The 23,536-nt window shown below is 39.4% G+C and overlaps 1 protein-coding gene across 11 annotated transcripts in view; it reads left to right on the top strand.

Annotated features, from left to right (window-relative positions):
- The window catches only part of LOC124555503 (bestrophin-2-like), a 674,041-nt gene that overhangs the window by 579,736 nt on the left and 70,769 nt on the right, over positions 1-23,536 (top strand). The window contains exon 11 of one of the 11 annotated variants that reach the window (XM_047129434.1): positions 4,119-4,446. The exons of 8 other annotated variants lie outside the window; for them this stretch is intronic. In XM_047129434.1, the coding sequence (XP_046985390.1) occupies positions 4,119-4,288 (170 nt within the window). In that variant the 3' untranslated portion in view covers positions 4,289-4,446. Of the gene's footprint in view, positions 1-2,351; positions 2,491-4,118; positions 4,447-23,536 lie in introns of those variants that run through there. 2 more of the 11 variants (XM_047129439.1, XM_047129438.1) reach the window with 2 other exon arrangements.

The raw sequence follows: 23,536 nt of genomic DNA, 5'->3' as shown, positions 1-23,536 counted from the left end.
ATGTTCCGAGCAAGATCTTAAAGGGTAAAAAAGAACTTCCATGGCTTAATAGCTGTGTTATAAAACTGCTATGTAAACTAAGAGAGCTTCATTACAGAATAAAGATAAGTCAAAACCTAGCTGACAAGCAAAAACTGAGAAAATGAGCATAAGAAGAGCAAAGAGAGAAGCATTCAATGAATTTTAAAATAAAACTTTGTCCATCAATCTGAATGAAAACTCTAAGAGGTTTTGGTCTTACATAAAATCAGAAAACAGTTTGAAATCCTCTGTTCTTTCACTCAGTGACCAACTGGCACCAAAACAGAAGATAACAGAGAGAAGACTGAAATACTGAATTCAGTCTCCTGAAATTGTTTCAGTGTGGGAGATCATAACATGGTCTCTCATTTCAATCATTGTATGAATATCACAATGGTGGATACTGTGATATCATGGAATAGAAAAGCATCTAAAATCATTTAGTAGTGAAAAGGCATCTGGACCCAATGAGGTACCCTTAAGATTCTACAAATATTATGCGAAAGAACTTACTCCCCTTCTAGCAGAAGTTTATTGTAGATCATTGGAGCAACAAATGGTATCTAGTGAGCGCAAAAAGATGCAGGTCATTCCCATTTTCAAGAAGGGTCATAGGACAGATGCTCATAATTACAGACCTATATTGTTGTCATTCAGTTGGTTAATTATGGAACATGTTTTATGCCAAGAATTATGACGTTTTTGGAGACCAAAAATCTCTTCTATAAAAATAAACATGGATTCTGCATACAGAGATTTTGCAAAACTCAGCTAACTCTGTATCTCCATGAGATCCATAGACTTGCAGACAATAATGCTCAGGTTAACGCTACCTTCCCCGACTTTGGGAAGGCATTTGACCACGTCCTGCACTGCCATTTAGTGGAAAAAATATGAGCTTACCAAGTATCAGACAAGGACTGTGTCTGGATTCAAGACTTCCTTGCAAATGTAACTCAACACATTGCTCTTAATGGAACAAAATCAACCAAAGTAAAGGTAATTTCAGTTACACCCCAAGAAGTGTGATAGGACTGTTGTGTGTTTACCGTGTGTGTAAATGGTGTAGCAGAAAGCATCAGAAGCTGTTCAATACTGTTCACAGATAATGTCGTTGTCTGAAGAAAGTAGAAATGCCAGAAGATAGTTACCTCGCAGAATGACATGCAGAGGATTGTTGAATGGTGCAAGCTCTGGCAGTTGACCATAAATAAAAATAAATGTAACATATTACACATAAAAAGGAAAAGAAATCCACTACTGTACAACTATACTATTGATGACAAATTTCTGGAAACAATATCTACCATAAAATGTTTAGGAGTAACTACCCAGAGTGACCTTAAGTGCAATGACCATATAAAACAAATAGTAGGAAAAACACATGCCAGACTGAGATTCATAGGAATAATCTTAAGGGAGTATATCTCATCCAGGGAGGAAGTGGCTTAAAAGGCACTTGTTTGACAGATTTTTGAATATTGTTTATCAATCTGGGATGCTTACAAGATATGACTGATAGAAGAGATAGATAAAATCCAATGAAGAGCACCATGTTTCATCACAGGATTATTTGTATGTGTGAGAGTGTTACAGAAGTGCTCAACATACTCCAGTGGCAGACATTACAAGAGAGGTTTTGTAAATCACACAGAGGTTTATTATTAAAATTTCAAGAGAGCACCTTCCAGGAAGTGTCAGATGACATAGTATTTCCTCCCACAAACATCTCACAAAATAAACATGATTGTACAAAAATTGAGACATTAGAGCTCTAACAGAGGCTTTACTGACAGTCATTCTTCCTACATGCTGTTTGTGAGTGGAACAGGGAAGGGGGAGTAGCTACTGGTACCAGAAGTACCCTCCAACACACACTGTTAGGTGGCTTGTGGAGTATGGTGTAGATGTAGATGTTTTTTGGTGTCAGCTCTGTGTCCACAAACATGTGGCCCAAATATAGTAGATAAATTGTGTACCATGCATGGACATTTGGTTCTACATACCTCTAGAAACTTATCAAGGACTTTTTGAATCCATGTCATGCAGAATTACTGCTGTATTACATCCCAAAGATGGACCAACATGCTATTAGCTAGGAAACAATAATCTTTTGCCTCACAGCATATTTTAGTAGCCTTGATTGCAGTACAACCCAGTAGTAACTAAGTAACTGGTTTCAGTTGACCTTCACATCTAGGAAACAAAAATAAAAATAGTGTTTCAGTTTGATAACAATAAGTACAAACTTGAAAAAGTTTTTAAAATATTAAATTTTAAGAAATATTGAAACATTAAATACAATAAAACAATGTACCATATCTTCACAGTAATTGGTGTCTGAGACATCAAACAGTGTTAACCATCAGAAAATTGTTACTATGAGTAGCTTGTTAAAACATTCAGAATGCAACCACACCATTTCTGATGGTGTACAGAACCAGAAGAAGAATGATTGCAGCATGTACATCCCACCACCATCATGTTTTGCCAGTTATGGTCAATAGGCTGTACATAAAGACATACATCAACAAATTTATAAACCCAACAGGAAGAAGTATCATTGTAACACTTATGAAGTTATAGAGTCAACAAAATTGTACAGAAAAATCATAATCCCAATATAAATATAAAAATTACACAAACTTCGATTTTCAGATGATAGTTACATAAAAGGTATAAAAGGCACTTGCATTACACACGGTAATATCAAGAAATAAAGTTGCTACACTTTAAATGAATGAAAACAAATAAATGCTTTCTTTCCTGATGGGCTGCACCTATTATGGCTTCATGGATCAACTTGCCTCCACACCAGGGCACACTGTTGCCACTATTGACTTTTTATTTACCCTATTTTATGTATTTGACAAGCCAACATGACACCTTTGCTTTATAAATGGAGTGTGCTCTTGTTATGGTTGTGCAATTTGTGCACAGTAATATTATTTGCAGAAGGTCTGAAGATGACAGCTATACTTTGTCAAAACTAGTCATTGATAAAATAAAAATATTTCAGCATGTGAACTTAGCTGCAAAAATTCTTATTAATGATCAAAGATCAGATTGCACCTAGCAACATGTGCAACATATACTAAAACCGATATCAGTTACCAGAAGTCAACCACTGTACTCTGGCACCAGCTTCTTGCATGCAAAGTCAATGTTACACTTTGAGTGCAGCAGCTCATGATGAATGTGGCAACTCTTTGTTGACAGTCTTACATGTAGAACACACCCACAACTTGGATTTTTCTATCTACTGGCATGTTAATAAGATTAAAAACACAAAGATTCTACTACAAAGTATATCATCAAATATGCCTGAGTTGTAGCAATTTACATCAGCCATAGGGAATATGATAGAAGCTTTCTAGCCACACACAATGCATCATGACCCCAGAAATTACTTTCTCACACTGAGAGTAACATATGTTTTCATGTGAATCAGCCAGCTCTTCAAACTACATGCATGCTCTGAACAGTGAGCAAATATTACATACATTGCTGTGAAACATTTGAGACTCTAGGTTGGAATATCAACAAGGATAGATTGCTACTCACTGCAAAGATGACCCATTGAGTTGCAGACAGGAACAACAAAAAGACTGGTACACATAATAGCTTTCCAAATCAAACTGTGGTTCACTGAACAACTTTAAAAAATTAATAAGTGGCCAAAACACATTCGTTACAGAGTGCTATCTTGGTACACATTGCTTTAAATGTGTTTGATTTTAATGGCTTTGTAAACATGTCACCAAGTTGATTTTCAGAACACACATATTCTACATTGATATCTCCATATTGATAGAGTTCATGCACAAAGTAATACCATACTTGTATGTGCTTAGAACGTTTGTGGAACTCTGTGTTTTTCACTAATTTAATGATACTTCCATTGTCAATGTTTCTTTTCCCACTGATCTCCAACAGTAGTCTGCTGAGCCATACTAACTCCTTGGCTCCTTCACTTGCAGCAATGAATTTCACTTCAGTGGTGGATAGTGCAACTGATTTCTGCAGTTGAGATGTCCACGATACAGCCGTATCACCAATCATTGAAACAAAACCATTTGTTGATCGTCTTGTTTTAGTGTTGCCAGCAAAGTCAGCATCAGCACAGGCACAAAGTTTACCGCAATATGAAGTACAGAAGAGACCTAAGTCTGAAGAACCACAAAGACATCCGAAAATACATTTTACAGCGTTCCAATCAGAAGAATTGGGTTTAGCCATAGATCAAGAAACTTTTGAAACAGCATAAGCACGATCTGGATGAATCAAGCATGCCATGTACATTAATGATCCCACAGCTGAACAATAAGGAACGTTGTTGTCAAGAACATTGCCATATTCAGTGTCTAATTGTTCATTATCACATGGAGTTTTTAATGGTTTTGAATCAGCCATGTTAAAATGATGTAGAATTTCTGTGCATTGCTCACTGTGAAATAAACAAGCCAGAGTCTCATTGCTCTATTTGCATACCTAAAAATGAGTCTAAGGATCCCACTGTTATTTTGGATTCAGACTTTAACATGTCTAAAAATGAATTCACCGCACTTTCAGTTGTTCCTATGATAAGTCCATCATCGGCATAAATAGCAATCAGCAATTTTTTCTGTTTTGCTTTGTCAAATGTAAATGCAAATATCTCCTGTTGAACTAATAAAGCCATTTTTTGTGATCAATGAATGAAACTTATTATTCCAGCAACGATGTGATTAAGTCCACACAATGATTTCTTGAGTCGACAAACACAACCTGACCCATCATCAAAACCTTCTGGTTGAGCCAAGTATATTTCTGTATCCTAGTCACCATATACAAATGCAGTTCTAACGTCAAACTGAGCAAGTTTCAAATTTTCTTCAGCTGCAATCGCTATTACAGCACGAATAGCATCATAATGAGCAACTAGACTAAACGTTTCATCATGATCCAGTCTGGCAATTGAAATGTACTGTGCACAACCAAGCAAGCATGGTATCGATCAATTGATCCATCAGGTGTATATTTAATAAGAATCACCCATCGATCATTGACAACACGTTTTCCTTTACGCAGTTCTACCAAGTCCCAAGTATAATTTTCTTCAAATGATTTCATTTCTTCTTTCATTGCATTAAACCATTCACGGGAATTACTACCTTCCATAGTTTCATTGAAGTTTGTTGGTGCAAGCTCTTCATAGATTGCTTTTGTGAGGCAAACTAATGCATTTGCTTCTTGAGAGCGATGAGGGTGGTATCCTAAGTCGTAGTCACCAAATTTTCCTGGGGGGACGTATTTCACGAACTGGATGTTGATTTGGTAACTCATTCAAATATTCTTGGTCACTAGTTTCAATCTGATCAACAGTAGATTCACTTTTCTCTTCTGTTTCTTCAGGTACGGAATTAAATTCCAATTCAATCAAATTTCCAGTCATACATAGCTTTTCTGGTTGAAAATCAACATTGCTTGATTTCATCAAACGATCTTTTGATGGAATCCACACTTAGTAACCATCTTTGTCATTCACGCAGCCAATGAAATGATCAGGTATAGCCTTTTCATCAAACATAGAACGAAATTTCTTTGGCAAATGAACATAGCATTTTGATCCAAAACTTTGTATATACACTCCTGGAAATTGAAATAAGAACACCGTGAATTCATTGTCCCAGGAAGGGGAAACTTTATTGACACATTCCTGGGGCCAGATACATCACCTGATCACACTGACAGAACCACAGGCACATAGACACAGGCAACAGAGCATGCACAATGTCGGCACTAGTACAGTGTATAGCCACCTTTCGCAGCAATGCAGGCTGCTATTCTCCCATGGAGACGATCGTAGAGATGCTGAATGTAGTCCTGTGGAACGGCTTGCCATGCCATTTCCACCTGGCGCCTCAGTTGGACCAGCGTTCGTGCTGGACTTGCAGACCGCGTGAGACGATGCTTCATCCAGTCCCAAACATGCTCAATGGGGGACAGATCCGGAGATCTTGCTGGCCAGGGTAGTTGACTTACACCTTCTAGAGCACGTTGGGTGGCACGGGATACATCCGGACGTGCATTGTCCTGTTGGAACAGCAAGTTCCCTTGCCGGTCTAGGAATGGTAGAACGATGGGTTCGATGATGGTTTGGATGTACCGTGCACTATTCAGTGTCCCCTCGACGATCACCAGCGGTGTACGGCCAGTGTAGGAGATCGCTCCCCACAGCATGATGCCGGGTGTTGGCCCTGCGTGCCTCGGTCGTATGCAGTCCTGATTGTGGCGCTCACCTGCACGGCGCCAAACACACATACGACCATCATTGGCACCAAGGCAGAAGCGACTCTCATCGCTGAAGACGACACGTCTCCATTCGTCCCTCCATTCACGCCTGTCGCGACACCACTGGAGGCGGGCTGCAAGATGTTGGGGCGTGAGCGGAAGACAGCCTAATGGTGTGCGGGACCGTAGCCCAGCTTCATGGAGACGGTTGCGAATGGTCCTCGCCGATACCCCAGGAGCAACAGTGTCCCTAATTTGCTGGGAAGTGGCGGTGCGGTCCCCTACGGCACTGCGTAGGATCCTACGGTCTTGGCGTGAATCCGTGCGTCGCTGCGGTCCGGTCCCAGGTCGACGGGCACGTGCACCTTCCGCCGACCACTGGCGACAACATCGATGTACTGTGGAGACCTCACGCCCCACGTGTTGAGCAATTCGGCGGTACGTCCACCCGGCCTCCCGCATGCCCACTATACGCCCTCGCTCAAAGTCCGTCAACTGCACATACGGTTCACGTCCACGCTGTGGCAGCATGCTACCAGTGTTAAAGACTGCGATGGAGCTCCGTATGCCACGGCAAACTGGCTGACACTGACGGTGGCGGTGCACAAATGCTGCGCAGCTAGCGCCATTCGATAGCCAACACCGCGGTTCCTGATGTGTCCGCTGTGCCGTGCGTGTGATCATTGCTTGTACAGCCCTCTCGCAGTGTCCGGAGCAAGTATGGTGGGTCTGACACACCGGTGTCAATGTGTTCTTTTTTCCATTTCCAGGAGTGTAGTTCAAACTGTTAAAAAACTTTGCCTGTCCACAATTAGAAAGGTGTTTTACCATCAGTACTTGACTTTCCAGTACGACTGAGTAGCAAAGCGGCTGTCACTTACATAAGCCCAAAATGGTTTAGGTAACTTGCTAGAAGTTAACATTGAGAGGGTTAATTCAACTATATGTTGATTTGCTTGTTCAGCAACACCATTTTGCTCAGGAGTGTCTGGACACGTAAGACGAAACTCAGCACCATGGTCTTGTAGGACAGCAGCTACCACGTTACAATTAAACTCTCCTCCACCGTAAGTCTGAAATACTTTTACCTTATGACCAATAGCATCATACTCCTTCAAAAATATTTTCAAATTGTTAGTCACTTCAGATTTACTTCCCATGAAATATATCTAAACAAAACAAGAAAAATCATCTTTGAAAATCACGTAGTAATGAAAACCATTTATAGAGTCAATAGACATGGGTCCATTAATGTCTGCGTTGATCAACTCACTGACAGTTTGTGGACAATCTCTGCGATGGCTAAATGATTTTCAGTGGGATTTCCCAAGAACACATCCATCACAAAATGATGTCCTATCATGGCACTCACTGATTTTACTGAAACGAGAGAGCACATCTTGTACCTGATGTTTATCTTGATGACCGAGTCTCTCATGGTGATGAATTCTTCTCGGACCAGCATCAAGACCTGGTGGCTATCCAATCTGTCTGCAGACGCCACTGCCTTCAGATCAGAGTGTTCCTGACGTATTTTGTCAATTGTGGGATTCCATGCTGCACTGAACTGCAAGCTGCTATCCCTGTTTACTAAATTGTTGTGCAGACGTATCCCCAGTGCCTCTTTGAAGATTGAGTCCCAGAAACCGTTGGCACTGCACAGCTTCTTTGTTTTTTCGAACTCGAAGGTGTGTCCCTCAATAATGCTATCTTCTGCTACTGCAAACTTGTTTGTCTGTCCTAGTCGTATGTTCCTGAAGTGTTCAGTACAGTGCTGGGAGATATATCATTGTGTCTGCCCAGGATATTCTGTCCCACATTCGCACTCAGTACTGTAAATGCCCTGTGTCTGCAACCCCAGTTGGTCTTTGGTTGAGCCAAGTATATCTTTGACTTTTTTCGGTGCATGAAAGATAGTCGTTATTTCATGTTAATTTATTATTCTTGCACTCTTGGCTGTTGGCGGTCCAGAAAACGGCAGAAACGCCACACGTTTTGCTTTGTCTTCTTCTGATTTCTCCTCCCACCTCTTGTCTGCATGCAAGGCATGTCTTATTTGTGTCTCGGTGTAGCCATTCTTACAGAAGGATTCCCGCAGATGTGCTAACTCATGCGGCAAACTCTTGCTGTTACAGATCAACCTGCCTATTTGCACTAAGGTGTTCAGTACTGAGTTACATTGTGCTGGATGGTGGCAGCTCCAAGCATTGAGATATAAGTCCGTGTGTGTCTTCTTCCTGTAGACCGAGTGTCCCAAAGTATCGTCCAGATTTTTCTTGGTTGAAAGATCCAAGAAAGGATAGCAGCCATTCTCTTATACCTAAAGTATGCCATTGAGATGGCATAGGAACTCCTGTAGTTTTTCCTTACGATGGGGCCACACTACAACAGTGTCGTCTAGGTATTGGTAGAACACCTTTGGTTTATGGTTGGTGGTGTTCAGTCCCACGTCTTCAAAGTGCTCCTTGTACAAGTTGGCAATACCTGTGGCCAGGGGGGAACGCATGGCAACACCATTTGTTTGTTCATAGAAAGCCGCGCAGGATTAGCCGAGCGGTCTAAGGTGCTGCAGTCATGGACTGTGTGACTGGTCCCGGCAGAGGTTTGAGCCCTCCCTCGGGCATGGGTGTATGTGTTTGTCCTTAGGATAATTTAGGTTAAGTAGTGTGTAAGCTTAGGGACTAGAGGTGGGCAAACTCATTCATCCTTGGTAACTAGTTCACTGCTGATCATACTTTTTTGGGAACCATTCATTTTTACTCGTTCACTGTTCTTTTACGCTCGGTATATGGTTCTTATGAAAAACTGAAAACTAGTAGTGTGGGTGACTGAAGGATGGAGGGCACCAGGAGGGGGCACTTGCCCCCCCCCCCCCCCCCCCCTGGAATACAGAGTTTTTATGCATTACAGAATTCTCACACACTTTTAGAAGAAATTTCAGTGATTCCGTAGAACCTCTCATTTAGCCAACTGTAGCCTTGTGTGGCTGATTGCAGGGAAATAATATAGGGTGGCGCACGGAAAACCGGCATCGAGTACAGACTACTCGCCAATTATGGATAATGTGTTGCCCGTTACAAACAGATACAACAAACAGACAAACATGTAATAATTAGACAGTGAAGAAATAACAAGCTAATGCAAGCAACAATTGCGGAACAATCGATGCTGATGTGTAGAGAGCTGGGGAAGAGAACATGAAAATCCCATGTGATACACATGAGCTATAGCTCATGTAGTCTTGTAAACCTGTTGGTGGCTGTTTCCCAACTTTATAGACCACAAGCGTCTTGTATAAAATTCTTCATTTCAACTTCCACTACATAGCTATGCTACGTTGTAAACAATAATCGTTTACACCCTATATGTACTTCACATTGTCTCTGAGTTCGTAGGTGAAGTAGACTTTATGGAATGTAAAATAAAATGTGGTTTTCTCATACTTGCATCACACACTTAGTAAAAATTAGGTTTTTATGTTGCATTATTAAAGTTAATGCAGCAATAATAATAATAATAATAAAGTTCGCAGTAATAAAGTTTTTGGTTTGAAAGCTTCTTCTGAACAAATGTTTTTGAGATAATAAGTAAATACAATTTCATGACAATCTGTGTCTTTTCAAATAAAGAGGCACCACTTTTCCTACTGAGCCAAAATGACCCACAACCCTTTTTTCTTTTCTTTTTTTTTTTTTGCAAAGAAACTAAACTACCAGGTAATGCAAATAGGAAACAACCAAACTTAAAAATAATTAGAGCCTTCCTAAATGTAATGTTTTGTATATGAAAGATACACGAAAATCGTTTTATATGAATTTTATTACACTAAAAATTAAGAAAATTATTGAAAGTTAGCTGCTAAATCTAGTTGATGAAACCAAAAAATATACGAATAACGAAAAAAACTTGCCTTGTTATTAGTATGTCTTCTGCTGTTCATCGATATAATGAAGTGAGCTGATATGCCCTTTTGTTACCTGAAAAGACATACCTATTACATACAACATAATTTATATGTAATTTATGTAACTATAAAATACTTTTTGATTTCTAGTCGTGGGCGCTAAATAGCCAGAACCAAGTTCATGAACAGTTTGGTACACATCTGAAATAGGCAAGCGCAGTGAACGAAATGAACAACTGGATACTGAACTAACTAGGAGGAGTCGGCAGTGGAACTGAGACAAGTGGTCATGTGAAGAATGACGAGTGCAGCCGAGGGTGACCGAGACTGAGCCGAGCATGTGACCAAGGATGGAACGAGAACTGCCGAAGTGACCGCTGCGACCGCAGTGAACTAGTGAACTATGAACTGATCGTTCTTCATTCCCAGGAACTATAAGTAGACCGCCGCAACCGAAGTGAACTATGAACCGATCGTTCCTTGGAATATGTTCCTTGGTCCTTTCGTTCATCTTGGTGAACCGTTCCATTGCACCTGTTTGTTCGCAAACTACCCATCTCTATTAGGTACTGATGACCTTAGCAGTTAAGTCCCATAAGATTTCACACACGTTTGAACATTTTGTTCATAGAATTTCCCACCACATTTGAAGTACGTTGTGGTTAACACAAAACAAAAGAGTCTGAGTGTGTCCTCATTGAAGTGATCTTCAAGTTGGGCTAAGGAATCATCCAGTGGCACCCAGGTGAAAAGAGAAGTGACATCAAAGCTGACTGGTAGATCCTTCTCATCCAGGCATAACCCTTGGAGTACCTTAACAAATTTGGTTGAGTTCTTGACATGGTAAGGGCAGTGACCCATGAGTGGTTTTAACAGCTGTGCTAGGTGCTTCACTACACTATACATCAGAGAATTTATGGTGTTCGATATAGGATGTAGTGGGACATTCTCCTTATGGATCTTCAGGAGGCCATACGGTCACAGTGGAGCCGGTGCCTTCGGGTAAAGCTTCCTGATGGTGTTTCTGTTAAGTCCTGAGCTATTGAGAAGATCGATGGTCTTACGTGTAACAGAAGCAGTTGTGTCTTTCCCCACTTCTTTGTATGCTGGATCTTGTAGTAAGGTGTTGATCTTCTGCCATTAATCTTCTGACTTCAGTAGGACTGTTGCATTCCCTTTGTATGATGCTAAGACCACTATACCCCTGTCATCGCGAAGGTTCAACAGTGCCTTGCGCTCTTCTGCCGTAATGTTGTTCTTTGGCATTCTTGCTTGCTGGTCTCCCTCCTCACTTCCTCAGCTGCTCTCAGTGGGAGTCCAATTATGGCTTGCTCGACGCTGCAGATGATGTCATGTTTTGGGAACGTTCTTGGAGTCGGAGCATAGTTCAGGCCTTTTGACAGCATGGAGATTGTTGGCTCACCCAATGTCAGGTTGATGACGGTCTTAAGAGTGATTTCAGGTGTGCCGCAGGGGAGTAGGACCGTTGCTATTCACAATATACGTAAATGACCTTGTGGATATAATTGGAAGTTCACTGAGGCTTTTTACAGATGATGCTGTAGTATAATGAGAGGTTGCAACAATGGAAAATTGTACTGAAATTCAGGAGGATCTGCAATAAATTGGCGCATGGTGCAGGAAATGGCAATTTTTAAGTTGTTTCACTAAAGCAGAGCATTCTACAGTACCTCATTTTGATCACTGCAAGGACACAATTTCGACAAATGTAGAGATAAATGACTATGGAATCAAAAAACAACTTATGTTGCTGAATACATGGAGGACCACTGAATCTGATTCATTTTCCAATTTATATATACCTCAAATGTGGGCTCTATGTGAATATTTCCAGTGGAGAGTACTGGGCGGATGATAAAATTTTGCATATGAAAAATTTTACGTATGAAAAATAGTAGCCCTATATTATAATATCATTACACATATCCTGGATGAAGTTCTGGAGAATTGATTATCTTATACCACATCTAGGTGTGATTTCAGTGAATGAAATATGAAAATTATAAGACAACACCGTTAATGAGCTGACTGAAATGTAATATTCATCTAAACACAAATAAATGCATTAGACGTTTTGAATTTACCTATGTTATTGATATTCTTTCCTATTGTGTGTATTTTTCTGTCATAATCCTTTTAGACTATTTTCATAACACTTGCTTATTTTTAATTCCCTTAACATGTTCAGTAATGTATTGGAGTCCCTCCTTCTAGCTTTACTTGAAGCTCTTACTCATAGTTTGAGGGATCATTGTTTTAGTAATAGTTGCATCATCATACACTACCAGATCATAAGTATCCAGACACCTGTGAGTGGATATTAGTTTTGGGTCTGTTCACCCTTTGCCTTTTTGATAGCTTGAACTCTGACGGAAACACTTTCAGTGAGATGTGTAAATGTCTCTGGAGGAATGTCATCCCATTCTTCCTCAAGAGGCTAAGAGAAAATAATGTTGGATGCTGGGATCCGACGTGAAGTAATGTTCTAACTCAGCTCAAAGATGTTCCACTGAGCACATGTTAGCTCTTTGGGAATGGTCATGAATGAAACAGAGCATTCAGCACTGAAAGCACATTTATTATGAATGTCAATGTGGAGCCAGAAGAGAACTGATCTACTGACTGGGGATGCTGCAATTTATACAAGCATCCAATATTCCACAATGCTGCTCTTTATACTAACATCGGATATTCCAGATTATATGAACATTACAAACATACAATATTTTGAGAGCCTCCCAGAAATGATAAATGCTAAATAACCAGTAATTTCTAGTGTTCGGTCTCAAATTGGCAGCCTACAGCATACCAGCCAGTCATGCTAACCACTACATCACAATGCATAAACCACAGCTCGTAGGAGTACATTTTAGAGTGAAATGGGTATGAATTGTTGCTAGGATATATTAAATTATATGTTAAATTATCTCAACATTGTCTACTATAAAGTACAGCTGTCATCTACCAAAAGATTTGTTTGAACACCACAGTGATTTATTAGGCATGGTCCTATTAAAAATGGTATGCATTTGGCTTCATTGTATGGCTTTGACTTCCTCTGACCTTTGAACTGACTTTCCTAATCAGTTATGAGGGGACATACAGTTTAATGTGGTTACGAACCACAGTGCAACTCAGCATTTTTTACATTAATAATCATTGCCAGAGATGAGAGAAGATGGACATAATGGTTAAAAATCTTATTACCAATGCATGGTTGAACCAAAGTCCTGTGAATACACAGTCTGACACTTTACTGCTGAGCCACTGAGATACACTACATAATTCTTTTTTATGCAAAATTTTGATCATCAGAATCATTATTTATAATTAAGCTACTCAATATTTTCTTTATTAACTGAAACCTAAGTTCTATATTGTTAACATTTCACCATCACTGACACTTTTACAGCCAAACCATCGAAGTCAGTTTGATCTAAAACCAAATTTGTCAGTTGCTGCTACTTATCTCCCCTCACTCAAAACTTTACGGCAAGAAATGAAGCAAGGAAGGCCCTCAACAACTGCAGCTGCCATTGATTAATACTATTTAGTATAACATCAGCATTGCTCTGTACAGTGCAACATAGTGCAAAAAACATTTTTCAAAACTGTGCCAAGACAAAAACAATACTAAGAACATATAGAACGTAAATAGTGGTACAGTTTTCCAGCACTGTTGAAGAAAGATGTCAGACAGTGGTATTTCTACATTATTGCAGAAATACTAAACAATAAATGATAAATAGCCATCAGTTTATCAGACAATTATATAACTCCTTGACTAATATATGACAAAGAATCAAATCAAGTATAAAAACAATACCTGTGTACTTTGAATGATGATGCAATAGTAATTAATAGGTGATAATAGTTAATGATGATAGGTACTTAACAGATGTACTAATTTGGTACTCATTTCTTATTTGTCCTTTTTGACGTATCCCTATTCTTTATTATATTCAATATTATTTGTATTGGATACAAATCATAGACCTTGGATTTATATATGAAAACAGGGACCAGGTACAGATGCTACTAAGCATCACAGATACTTGTAGGAAGCTATCTAATGTACTGAATGCACATTTATGTCTTGACATTTAAAATTTGCCTGATCTGAACCTGATGGAACACATCTGGTATGTTATGGTGTAGCCACAGTTGCAGAGCAGAAGCAATGTGCCTGAGCTGTGCCAGTATGTCTGATAAATACTAATTTAGCTTAGTTTGTGTTTCTCATGTATTACCACGAGGAAGTGAATTCTATGCATTTTTTTTAACTGTGTAGACTAGTGATTACTAACATAGTCTAAGTTTTTTCTTTTGCATAAATTTTAGTATGTAGCTGTGTGAGATGACCACATCTTGAAGTGCCACATCACATGACTCTGTTTAAATCTCATGACCACTGGATACAGTATTTGTACACTCAGTATAGCTGCAGTTGTGGGGCAGAGACAATGTGCCTGAGCTGTACCAGTTTGTCTGATAAACAATAATTTAGTTTACTTTGTGTTTGTGATTTATTTCCACAAAGAAGTTGATTGTGTGCATTCTACTGTGTAGTATAGAGTTTACTAACTTACTCTAAACATTTTCTTTTGCATAAATAAAGAGCACATCTGTGTGAGGTGACTGCAGCCTAAAGAGCCACATTATCACTCCAGACTTAAATCTCATGTTAGTACACAGCCTATAGCTTAAACCTGTGCTTTCGAATCAGCATAGTTACTTCCTGCAGTAGCTTTTGTGTAAGCAGAGTTTCTATTAGAAAGTAACTGTTGATCCATCTACTTCCAGTAGGTAGTTTTATTTCTGTGTTAAGAAGCAACAGATGTTGTGATCTTATGGTGTAGTTTATTTATTCACCTCGTTTAGATTTTGCATATGTTCCAACCTAAGTAGCGCCGCTGTTGGGTAAATTTTCTCTCTTGTTGGTGGCTATTTGTACTTCCTGAGTTACTCCTCACTGCTTTTTTTGTATTTTTGAAACCTCATTCAGTTTTATTTTACCTTGTATGATATAGTTAAGGACTGTTCTTGTTGTGAGTGGATACAGGGAGAATTTGCTGCTGTCCATAACTAGCTAGAGGCTGGCTGCTGCTCAAAGCTGCAGGGCATCAGTGATGAGACATGCAACAGCCTTGGTGCTATTGGAATCCCTTGATGACCTGGTTGTCTCTGTCTCTTCTGATACACAAAATTTGAACACTTCATCTTCACTTGAGAGTGATTGATGGACGGTGGTGGGTTCACATGTCACTAGGTGGAAAGAAAAAGAAGGAATGGACTGACAGCTGGCTCCTTACACCTTAGTAATAGGTACAAGATGCTACATGTTGATATTACTTCTGTGCCAGCATCAGATGCCTCTCCCATTGGGCCATCAGCGATTTTTGTGCCTAGTCTAGACAAGGGCAGAAGGTGGGTAAGCTAGTCATTGGGAGCTCCAACATTAGGTGGGTAATGGAGCTCCACAGAGAAATAGCGCACAGGGTGCAGTAGACTGCCAGTGTGCACTTGGTATGTTTAGCCATGGCATCTCACCTGTGACATGGCAGAAGCTCTGCCAGTGGCTATCAAGTGCACAAGCTTCAATTAATGGCACATGTCAGCACCAACAATGACTGCAGCTTGGGTTCTGAGGCTATTCTCAATTTAGTTTGGTAGATGGCTGATTTGGTCAAGGCAACTAGCAACACATGTGGGGTGCAGGCTAAGTTGACTATTTGTAGCATCATACCCAGGGTTTATCATGGTCATTTACTCTGGAGCAAAGAGGAAGATCTAAACCAGAGGCTCAGACAACTCTGCGATGGCATCAGATGTGAATTTCGTGACCTCTACTATTGGGTGCAGAATTACACAGTTCCCCTCAGTAAGTCAGACATGCACTACAGGCAAGAACTAGGTACTAGTATAACACACCAAAAATCTCCCCTTGGGATCAGAGATGAATTGCTTGCCAAAATTGAAGTTACATCAGCCACAGCGTTATCACAGAATTTTCATCCTCACAGATTGGATATATATATGATTAATATAGTATTAGTAAACTGCTGGAGCATCCAAGGAAAGATTCCAGAATTAGTATCACTTCTTGAAATTTATAATGCCCAGATAGTATTAGGAACAGAAAGTTAGTTGAAACTTGTAGTGAATAGTCACAAAATTGTGAATAGCAAGTTCAGACTGGTATCTCTGTCATGAATTAGTCACCAATGGTGGCAGCATATTTATCATAGGAAAGAATCCAATAATATCTAATGAGGTTATCATGGATTCCAAGTGTGAATTAATCTGAGTGAAGATAAGCATCAAAGGTGAGTCAAAAATGATAATTGGACTGCTAAGTCAGGAGCTGTAGTGGTAGAGTGCTTCACAAAGAAGTTGCAGAATATTGTTAGTAATTTTCCTAATCATGCCTTTGTCATAAGGGGTGACTTCAGCTTGCCAGGTTGGGAGAGTCATACTATCAAAACTAGTGCCAGAAGCAGGGATTCATCTGAAATTATTCTTAATGTCTTGCCCAAAAATTACTGTGAGCATATAATTGAAGAAACAACTTATGAAAGTAAAATTTTAGACCTCCTAGCAAGTTATTGAATCAGTTAATTAAGAGGAAGGTATCAGTGATCATATGGCTGCGACAGCAACTATGACTATGGCTTTTATAAGGATAGTTGGGAGAGGTAGGAAAATAATTTTGCTTAGCAAGAGTGGCAGGATACAAACAACAGAGTATCTGAGTAGCCAACATCAAATATTTGGTGCTGAGGGTGAAGATGTGGAGTCCAAATGGAAACAATTCACAAGCAATGTTCAATATGTCTTAGGTAAGTATGTTCCGAGCAAGATCTTAAAGGGTAAAAAAGAACTTCCATGGCTTAATAGCTGTGTTATAAAACTGCTATGTAAACTAAGAGAGCTTCATTACAGAATAAAGATAAGTCAAAACCTAGCTGACAAGCAAAAACTGAGAAAATGAGCATAAGAAGAGCAAAGAGAGAAGCATTCAATGAATTTTAAAATAAAACTTTGTCCATCAATCTGAATGAAAACTCTAAGAGGTTTTGGTCTTACATAAAATCAGAAAACAGTTTGAAATCCTCTGTTCTTTCACTCAGTGACCAACTGGCACCAAAACAGAAGATAACAGAGAGAAGACTGAAATACTGAATTCAGTCTCCTGAAATTGTTTCAGTGTGGGAGATCATAACATGGTCTCTCATTTCAATCATTGTATGAATATCACAATGGTGGATACTGTGATATCATGGAATAGAAAAGCATCTAAAATCATTTAGTAGTGAAAAGGCATCTGGACCCAATGAGGTACCCTTAAGATTCTACAAATATTATGCGAAAGAACTTACTCCCCTTCTAGCAGAAGTTTATTGTAGATCATTGGAGCAACAAATGGTATCTAGTGAGCGCAAAAAGATGCAGGTCATTCCCATTTTCAAGAAGGGTCATAGGACAGATGCTCATAATTACAGACCTATATTGTTGTCATTCAGTTGGTTAATTATGGAACATGTTTCATGCCAAGAATTATGACGTTTTTGGAGACCAAAAATCTCTTCTATAAAAATAAACATGGATTCTGCATACAGAGATTTTGCAAAACTCAGCTAACTCTGTATCTCCATGAGATCCATAGACTTGCAGACAATAATGCTCAGGTTGACGCTACGTTCCCCGACTTTGGGAAGGCATTTGACAACGTCCTGCACTGCCATTTAGTGGAAAAAAAATGAGCTTACCAAGTATCAGACAAGGACTGTGTCTGGATTCAAGACTTCCTTGCAAATGTAACTCAACACATTGCTCTTAATGGAACAAAATCAACCAAAGTAAAGGTAACTTCAGTTACACCCCAAGAAGTGTGATAGGACTGTTGTGTGTTTACCGTGTGTGTAAATGGTCTAGCAGAAAGCATCAGAAGCTGTTCAATACTGTTCACAGATAATGTGTTTGTCTAAAGAAAGTAGCAATGCCAGAAGACAGTTACCTCGCAGAATGACATACAGAGGATTGTTGAATGGAGCAAGCTCTGGCAGTTGACCATAAATAAAAATAAATGTGACATATTACACATAAAATGGAAAAGAAATCCACTACTGTACAACTATACTATTGATGACAAATTTCTGGAAACAGTATCTACCATAAAATGTTTAGGAGTAACTATCCAGAGTGACCTTAAGTGCAATGACCATATAAAACAAATAGTAGGAAAAACACATGCCAGACTGAGATTCATAGGAATAATCTTAAGGGAGTATATCTCATCCAGGGAGGAAGTGGCTTAAAAGGCACTTGTTTGACAGATTTTTGAGTATTGTTTATAAATCTGGGATACTTACAAGATATGGCTGATAGAAGAGATAGATAAAATCCAATGAAGAGCACCATGTTTCATCACAGGATTATTTGTATGTGTGAGAGTGTTACAGAAGTGCTCAACATACTCCAGTGGCAGACATTACAAGAGAGGTTTTGTAAATCACACAGAGGTTTATTATTAAAATTTCAAGAGAGCACCTTCCAGGAAGTGTCAGATGACATAGTATTTCCTCCCACAAACATCTCACAAAATAAACATGATTGTACAAAAATTGAGACATTAGAGCTCTAACAGAGGCTTTACTGACAGTCATTCTTCCTACATGCTGTTTGTGAGTGGAACAGGGAAGGGGGAGTAGCTACTGGTACCAGAAGTACCCTCCAACACACACTGTTAGGTGGCTTGTGGAGTATGGTGTAGATGTAGATGTTTTTTGGTGTCAGCTCTGTGTCCACAAACATGTGGCCCAAATATAGTAGATAAATTGTGTACCATGCATGGACATTTGGTTCTACATACCTCTAGAAACTTATCAAGGACTTTTTGAATCCATGTCATGCAGAATTACTGCTGTATTACATCCCAAAGATGGACCAACATGCTATTAGCTAGGAAACAATAATCTTTTGCCTCACAGCATATTTTAGTAGCCTTGATTGCAGTACAACCCAGTAGTAACTAAGTAACTGGTTTCAGTTGACCTTCACATCTAGGAAACAAAAATAAAAATAGTGTTTCAGTTTGATAACAATAAGTACAAACTTGAAAAAGTTTTTAAAATATTAAATTTTAAGAAATATTGAAACATTAAATACAATAAAACAATGTACCATATCTTCACAGTAATTGGTGTCTGAGACATCAAACAGTGTTAACCATCAGAAAATTGTTACTATGAGTAGCTTGTTAAAACATTCAGAATGCAACCACACCATTTCTGATGGTGTACAGAACCAGAAGAAGAATGATTGCAGCATGTACATCCCACCACCATCATGTTTTGCCAGTTATGGTCAATAGGCTGTACATAAAGACATACATCAACAAATTTATAAACCCAACAGGAAGAAGTATCATTGTAACACTTATGAAGTTATAGAGTCAACAAAATTGTACAGAAAAATCATAATCCCAATATAAATATAAAAATTACACAAACTTCGATTTTCAGATGATAGTTACATAAAAGGTATAAAAGGCACTTGCATTACACACGGTAATATCAAGAAATAAAGTTGCTACACTTTAAATGAATGAAAACAAATAAATGCTTTCTTTCCTGATGGGCTGCACCTATTATGGCTTCATGGATCAACTTGCCTCCACACCAGGGCACACTGTTGCCACTATTGACTTTTTATTTACCCTATTTTATGTATTTGACAAGCCAACATGACACCTTTGCTTTATAAATGGAGTGTGCTCTTGTTATGGTTGTGCAATTTGTGCACAGTAATATTATTTGCAGAAGGTCTGAAGATGACAGCTATACTTTGTCAAAACTAGTCATTGATAAAATAAAAATATTTCAGCATGTGAACTAAGCTGCAAAAATTCTTATTAATGATCAAAGATCAGATTGCACCTAGCAACATGTGCAACATATACTAAAACTGATATCAGTTACCAGAAGTCAACCACTGTACTCTGGCACCAGCTTCTTGCATGCAAAGTCAATGTTACAGTTTGAGTGCAGCAGCTCATGATGAATGTGGCAACTCTTTGTTGACAGTCTTACATGTAGAACACACCCACAACTTGGATTTTTCCATCTACTGGCATATTAATAAGATTAAAAACACAAAGATTCTACTACAAAGTATATCATCAAATATGCCTGAGTTGTAGCAATTTACATCAGCCATAGGGAATATGATAGAAGCTTTCTAGCCACACACAATGCATCATGACCCCAGAAATTACTTTCTCACACTGAGAGTAACATATGTTTTCATGTGAATCAGCCAGCTCTTCAAACTACATGCATGCTCTGAACAGTGAGCAAATATTACATACATTGCTGTGAAACATTTGAGACTCTAGGTTGGAATATCAACAAGGATAGATTGCTACTCACTGCAAAGATGACCCATTGAGTTGCAGACAGGAACAACAAAAAGACTGGTACACATAATAGCTTTCCAAATCAAACTGTGGTTCACTGAACAACTTTAAAAAATTAATAAGTGGCCAAAACACATTCGTTACAGAGTGCTATCTTGGTACACATTGCTTTAAATGTGTTTGATTTTAATGGCTTTGTAAACATGTCACCAAGTTGATTTTCAGAACACACATATTCTACATTGATATCTCCATATTGATAGAGTTCATGCACAAAGTAATACCATACTTGTATGTGCTTAGAACGTTTGTGGAACTCTGTGTTTTTCACTAATTTAATGGTACTTCCATTGTCAATGTTTCTTTTCCCACTGATCTCCAACAGTAGTCTGCTGAGCCATACTAACTCCTTGGCTCCTTCACTTGCAGCAATGAATTTCACTTCAGTGGTGGATAGTGCAACTGATTTCTGCAGTTGAGATGTCCACGATACAGCCGTATCACCAATCATTGAAACAAAACCATTTGTTGATCGTCTTGTTTTAGTGTTGCCAGCAAAGTCAGCATCAGCACAGGCACAAAGTTTACCGCAATATGAAGTACAGAAGAGACCTAAGTCTGAAGAACCACAAAGACATCCGAAAATACATTTTACAGCGTTCCAATCAGAAGAATTGGGTTTAGCCATAGATCAAGAAACTTTTGAAACAGCATAAGCACGATCTGGATGAATCAAGCATGCCATGTACATTAATGATCCCACAGCTGAACAATAAGGAACGTTGTTGTCAAGAACATTGCCATATTCAGTGTCTAATTGTTCATTATCACATGGAGTTTTTAATGGTTTTGAATCAGCCATGTTAAAATGATGTAGAATTTCTGTGCATTGCTCACTGTGAAATAAACAAGCCAGAGTCTCATTGCTCTATTTGCATACCTAAAAATGAGTCTAAGGATCCCACTGTTATTTTGGATTCAGACTTTAACATGTCTAAAAATGAATTCACCGCACTTTCAGTTGTTCCTATGATAAGTCCATCATCGGCATAAATAGCAATCAGCAATTTTTTCTGTTTTGCTTTGTCAAATGTAAATGCAAATATCTCCTGTTGAACTAATAAAGCCATTTTTTGTGATCAATGAATGAAACTTATTATTCCAGCAACGATGTGATTAAGTCCACACAATGATTTCTTGAGTCGACAAACACAACCTGACCCATCATCAAAACCTTCTGGTTGAGCCAAGTATATTTCTGTATCCTAGTCACCATATACAAATGCAGTTCTAACGTCAAACTGAGCAAGTTTCAAATTTTCTTCAGCTGCAATCGCTATTACAGCACGAATAGCATCATAATGAGCAACTAGACTAAACGTTTCATCATGATCCAGTCTGGCAATTGAAATGTACTGTGCACAACCAAGCAAGCATGGTATCGATCAATTGATCCATCAGGTGTATATTTAATAAGAATCACCCATCGATCATTGACAACACGTTTTCCTTTACGCAGTTCTACCAAGTCCCAAGTATAATTTTCTTCAAATGATTTCATTTCTTCTTTCATTGCATTAAACCATTCACGGGAATTACTACCTTCCATAGTTTCATTGAAGTTTGTTGGTGCAAGCTCTTCATAGATTGCTTTTGTGAGGCAAACTAATGCATTTGCTTCTTGAGAGCGATGAGGGTGGTATCCTAAGTCGTAGTCACCAAATTTTCCTGGGGGGATGTATTTCACGAACTGGATGTTGATTTGGTAACTCATTCAAATATTCTTGGTCACTAGTTTCAATCTGATCAACAGTAGATTCACTTTTCTCTTCTGTTTCTTCAGGTACGGAATTAAATTCCAATTCAATCAAATTTCCAGTCATACATAGCTTTTCTGGTTGAAAATCAACATTGCTTGATTTCATCAAACGATCTTTTGATGGAATCCACACTTAGTAACCATCTTTGTCATTCACGCAGCCAATGAAATGATCAGGTATAGCCTTTTCATCAAACATAGAACGAAATTTCTTTGGCAAATGAACATAGCATTTTGATCCAAAACTTTGTATATACACTCCTGGAAATTGAAATAAGAACACCGTGAATTCATTGTCCCAGGAAGGGGAAACTTTATTGACACATTCCTGGGGCCAGATACATCACCTGATCACACTGACAGAACCACAGGCACATAGACACAGGCAACAGAGCATGCACAATGTCGGCACTAGTACAGTGTATAGCCACCTTTCGCAGCAATGCAGGCTGCTATTCTCCCATGGAGACGATCGTAGAGATGCTGAATGTAGTCCTGTGGAACGGCTTGCCATGCCATTTCCACCTGGCGCCTCAGTTGGACCAGCGTTCGTGCTGGACTTGCAGACCGCGTGAGACGATGCTTCATCCAGTCCCAAACATGCTCAATGGGGGACAGATCCGGAGATCTTGCTGGCCAGGGTAGTTGACTTACACCTTCTAGAGCACGTTGGGTGGCACGGGATACATCCGGACGTGCATTGTCCTGTTGGAACAGCAAGTTCCCTTGCCGGTCTAGGAATGGTAGAACGATGGGTTCGATGATGGTTTGGATGTACCGTGCACTATTCAGTGTCCCCTCGACGATCACCAGCGGTGTACGGCCAGTGTAGGAGATCGCTCCCCACAGCATGATGCCGGGTGTTGGCCCTGCGTGCCTCGGTCGTATGCAGTCCTGATTGTGGCGCTCACCTGCACGGCGCCAAACACACATACGACCATCATTGGCACCAAGGCAGAAGCGACTCTCATCGCTGAAGACGACACGTCTCCATTCGTCCCTCCATTCACGCCTGTCGCGACACCACTGGAGGCGGGCTGCAAGATGTTGGGGCGTGAGCGGAAGACAGCCTAATGGTGTG

Source organism: Schistocerca americana, chromosome X (assembly GCF_021461395.2).
Source record: "Schistocerca americana isolate TAMUIC-IGC-003095 chromosome X, iqSchAmer2.1, whole genome shotgun sequence".
Classification (NCBI taxonomy): domain Eukaryota; kingdom Metazoa; phylum Arthropoda; class Insecta; order Orthoptera; family Acrididae; genus Schistocerca; species Schistocerca americana.
This window is presented reverse-complemented; position numbering and strand designations above follow the sequence as displayed.